The sequence below is a fragment of the Ciona intestinalis genome, unplaced genomic scaffold, assembly GCF_000224145.3.
Source record: "Ciona intestinalis unplaced genomic scaffold, KH HT000118.1, whole genome shotgun sequence".
Taxonomy (NCBI): Eukaryota; Metazoa; Chordata; class Ascidiacea; order Phlebobranchia; family Cionidae; genus Ciona; species Ciona intestinalis.
The window spans coordinates 4575-9236 of NW_004190440.1; the positions used below are offsets into that span (position 1 = coordinate 4575).

General features: G+C 36.1%; 1 protein-coding gene across 1 annotated transcript in view; it reads left to right on the forward strand.

Moving 5' to 3' along the window:
• LOC101242494 (cytochrome P450 2J6-like) overlaps positions 1-4194 on the forward strand; it is a 4569-nt gene extending 375 nt beyond the window's left edge. The window contains exons 2-7 of the mRNA XM_026838807.1: positions 493-635; positions 1238-1340; positions 2020-2129; positions 2663-2784; positions 3371-3483; positions 3971-4194. Coding sequence (XP_026694608.1) covers positions 493-635; positions 1238-1340; positions 2020-2129; positions 2663-2784; positions 3371-3483; positions 3971-4135 — 756 coding nt within the window. The 3' untranslated portion in view covers positions 4136-4194. The remainder of the gene's footprint in view (positions 1-492; positions 636-1237; positions 1341-2019; positions 2130-2662; positions 2785-3370; positions 3484-3970) is intronic.
• The last annotated feature ends 468 nt before the right edge of the window (positions 4195-4662 follow it).

Here is a 4662-nt window from a genome sequence, read left to right on the forward strand (position 1 = left end):
AATGTTACTTAATTATCTTCACGTAGCGACAACGGTCTTATCTAAACGTAGCGACAACGGGCAACAACGGTCTTATGACACGAGTGTTCTGTTTTACACACCTCGTGCCCCTGACGAGTAAGTGTATGGTAGCGTGAGGAAACATGGGACACTTTCAGCAAATATTATATAACATGCTGATCTTGTTTTAAACAAATAACAAAGGTCTATATAGGAGTCTTGAGGATACGGTTTTATAATTTTTTAAATGTTCTTTGTTTACTATACCACAAATGGGACAAGAAAATAGAAGAAAAAGGTGCCCCATCTTCCCCCACCCTACTATAATATGTAACGTTCGGGTATGTCTGACAATTTAGACAACACATAAAGAATAGTTTTGTCACCGCGGCGGACGAAGCGTTTTGATATTTGTGCATGTATAATATTTAAGTAACGACGATGCTTCAATTATTCAAATACATATAATAATTGAAGTAATAAATACCACAGGCACTTGTGAAACAAGGTAACGTAACTTCTGCAAGGCCAGATTTTCCAGCTCACCAAGAAGTTGCACACTACCATGGGATTATATTCAGTAGTGGCGATTTATGGCAAAATCAGAGAAGATTTGGCATCACAACTCTTCGAGAGTAAATACTGTGTTGAGATATATAGTTACATCGGTCGGTATAGACCCGACTAAATGATATATGACACTTTTGTAATGGGAGCTATAAGACGGTTCATGTTATCATTCTCGTTTCTACCTTTTGGTAGTAAACTAACAATTTTACAGAAACGCATAACGTATTCTTCACGGCTTTGAGAGCGTTGTTAAATGTTAAAACGTGATTAGAAAATATTTGTATTCCAACGATATTCATATTACCCCACAGTATACTAATTTGTCGCAATATCTTGTCTTTATTGCGTAATATAATGGCCTACTCAATACATCAGGGTAACGTAGCCCATACAGATATAGTAAGGTGGGGGTAGACGGGAGACCTTTAGCACATAATATTTAAATACCCTGATCGTGTTTTTAAACAATTAGGCCTACCAACGGTCTGTGGTAGTCGTAAGGATATACGGTTTTAAAAATCTTTGATTTTTCGTTTACTACCAAATAAAAAAAAAACAATAAGAGAGTAGAATAAAAAAGTCACCCAACTTCCTCCACCCTACTATACTGCATAAGCATATAGGTGTCTATTATATGACCATTTGATTCTATTTGGTGTTTTGGCAGATGTGGATTTGGAAAGAGAAGTTTGGAAGAAAGAATTGTTGAAGAAGTTTCATATTTAAACGATGCGATACGTGCCACTATGGGAAAACCATTTGAAATAATGGTAGCACAGTATTTTAAAATGTTAATTGAAGCAGTGCATTTAGGACGGGGGTTATACGCGGTATAACTAAATAACTAAATGAAACTTTTTACCCTCGCGTGGCGGAGCAAAGACAGTCCTTATAACACGAGTGTTCTGTTTTTTTTATAGACTTTTGACTTTACTAATTATAGATTGTGACAACAATTCTACGACTCTGATCAAAGCTATATAGAAAACATTATAAACTTTTTATGATTCTAATAAAGAACAGACCGTGCTTTGTTACGACTGGCGGACTTGATAATGTGTATTATAGTTGTTTACTGTCTGCTGTGCTAGGATGCTGACTAATGATAAATTTAACATTAAACCTATATTAGCAAACACAAGCCCAAAGAGTAAGTTTAACTACATTACAGTTAAACGATCGTCATTTTTTAATATACGTGTATGTTTAATTATACCTTGATTTTATACTTGTAAGTTTTTATTGGTGTTCTTTATAGCTCACCAGAGAAAATTTCATTTAGCACTTTTTACGCAATTTTTAAAGGTAATTTTTAAACGAACGCTAGGAAAATAGACAGTGGGTATCATCAGAATTTTAAGGCTAAATTTTTTCCGGTTAATGCTGGCAAGAACATCCATTAGTTAAAAATGTTTAAATCACACCGGAAATAACATAACATATTTGCAGGCGAAACTTGGCAACGCTATTTCTAACAACATATGTAGTGTTGCTATGGGGCGGAGATATGATTACGACAACAAAAGGTTCAAAGACCTCGTCGCAAAAGTATCTTGGAGGTAAATGAATGAATATACTTAAGAGTCAATACTAGCATACAATGCAGCTGTTTTAAATTACAAAGAATGTGTGGTCGAACGTAAATGCCTTAGCATTTTCTAGCAACATTAGTCGTATATTAATAGTTGAGGAACAGAACGCACTGGCATTTCAGCTAACATAAGGCGAGGTCACGGAGTAAAGTGGATATCGTTAGAAGACTAGCCTATATTCCATACTTTCCAATCTGTTTTGACAATTAAAAATGAACAGTAAAATAGAATAAAAATATGTCCCATCTTACCCCAAACTACTTTACGTCAAATATTATTTTTCTGTATAAAACACAAAAGAAATCGACGTGATTAAGACGGGACAGCTTTAGCACATGATATCCAAATATCCTGTTCGTGTTTTAAACAATTAACAAAGGTCTATGGGAGTTGTGCGGATACGGTTTTATAATTTTTTCAAATGTTTTTTTTGTTTACTACCAAATGGGACAAAAACATCGATTGAAAGGTGTCCCATCTTTCCCCACCCTACTTTACAGATTCAATCATCCTCGGGCGGCGCGTTATTTCAGTCTGACACTGTTTGAACCACTGTTGATCAAAGTACCGCCAATATCGACTTACAACAAAATGCAAATCAGCAACAGGGACGACATGTTCAGTGAGTAAACGGTCAAAATATTTTATTTGAATGTGCTATTACCAACAAGCTGTTTTATAAAAACTAAGAAAAAATCAAAAAAGGTATAATTATTAGCAAAGTTATACCAACGTGGTAACTCGTAAGCGAGCACGAGCTGCGTGAAACAAAACACCAGTGTTGTAACGAGTGTCGCTGCTCTGCCAGGCGAGGATAAATAGGTTACATCCATTCAAGACTTTAACAATAGTATACTGAAATGATAGTATACTCACTTCAGTATACTATGCTTTAACGCAGAGACAATAACTTTGTACATAAAGTTGGTCGCATAACGTGGTGCAGAACCACCCGTGTTACAGCAACTGTCGTTTTCACGCCACGCGAGGATAAACAAGCGCCAAATATTTTACATTCATTGATTCACTCAAGTTTCACACTGACAAATTAGAGTAAAAAAAACTGAATTTATTGAAAAAATATAACATAACCATAACTAAAATATAAGTATCCACTTACACGTTATATGATTGGGTTATTGCAACGGCGTAGGCTTGCTAATTATCTCACTGATTATAATCCAATGCTTATTGTTCAATGCATGCAGGCCTTTTCCGAGAAATTATTGACGAGCATAGAGCGACATTTGACAAAGAAAACATTCGTGATTTTATTGACGCCTTCCTTGAACGTATGGCTGGGAACGATCCTCATTTCACGGTTACTATATATGCTGTGCCAGAAGCCTGTTTCAGTAACCTAAACTAGCACTGGTTTCGTAGAAAGAATTTTGTCCACGCAAAACATTTTTTTATAGGCATATTCAAAATGTTGAATAATGACCATTTATATTAACTGCATGTCTGAATAAATACAAAAGCTATTTTTGTACTTATATGCATGTTCACTCTATTGCATATACATTAACCATTTATCTTAACTGCGTAACAGTTTGCTAGCTTTGACTGTAGACTAAATCACTGGCTAAACAATGCCACTAAAATGCAGTTCCTGAAAATTACAACAAAGCACAACAACTGCTGAAAGAGTGGCAAAACAAGCGTAGGCGGGATCAAATTTACTCTATACGCTATACGCGAGAGGAACCAATTATAACAATAATTATTTCCACGCCGAATACTCCAAAACTCGCGGGGAGGTTAAAACAGACGCAAGACAAATTGATTAAGTAATAAAATCCTTGCAGGAGTTTCAGTTGCTCGTGTTTTTGAGGGATTTATTCATTGCTGGCACTGAAACCACAACGAGTACTTTGAGGTGGGCGTTGCTGGTTCTGCTTCACAATCCTGGAGTACAAGACAAGCTACGGAATGAAATTCACAAAGTTTTAGGTTTCGTCACTGCAATATAGTAGGGTAGTGGGAGATGGGCACCTTTTCATTCTATTTTCTCGTCCCATTTAGTAGTAAAAAAGATCATTCAAAGAATTATAAAACGGTATCCCCATAACTCTCATAGACCGTTTTAACTGTTTAAAACACGATCAGGATATTTGGATGGTATGTCCTACAGGTGTCCCGTCTTACCCCATTCTACTTTAAGTTCTTATTAGAAAACCACAATACAGGTATTTTGGCACATATGGGTAAAAAACAGAATGACACCAAAGTAGCTTAGTGCCTGTACAAACAATATAACACGTATACTTACCGATACCTGTTTACTTTACATAGGCCAGTCAACGACTGTCAGTATGGCACACAGAGAGAGCATGCCTTATACGCGAGCATTTATAGAGGAAATTTATAGATACCGAACTCTCACACCTTTGGACCTATTCCATGAAACGTCGGGAGAGTTGAATATATCTGGATATAAGATTCCCAAAAACACAGTGGTAAAATATATTATAGTAGGCTGGGGAATATGGGACACCCG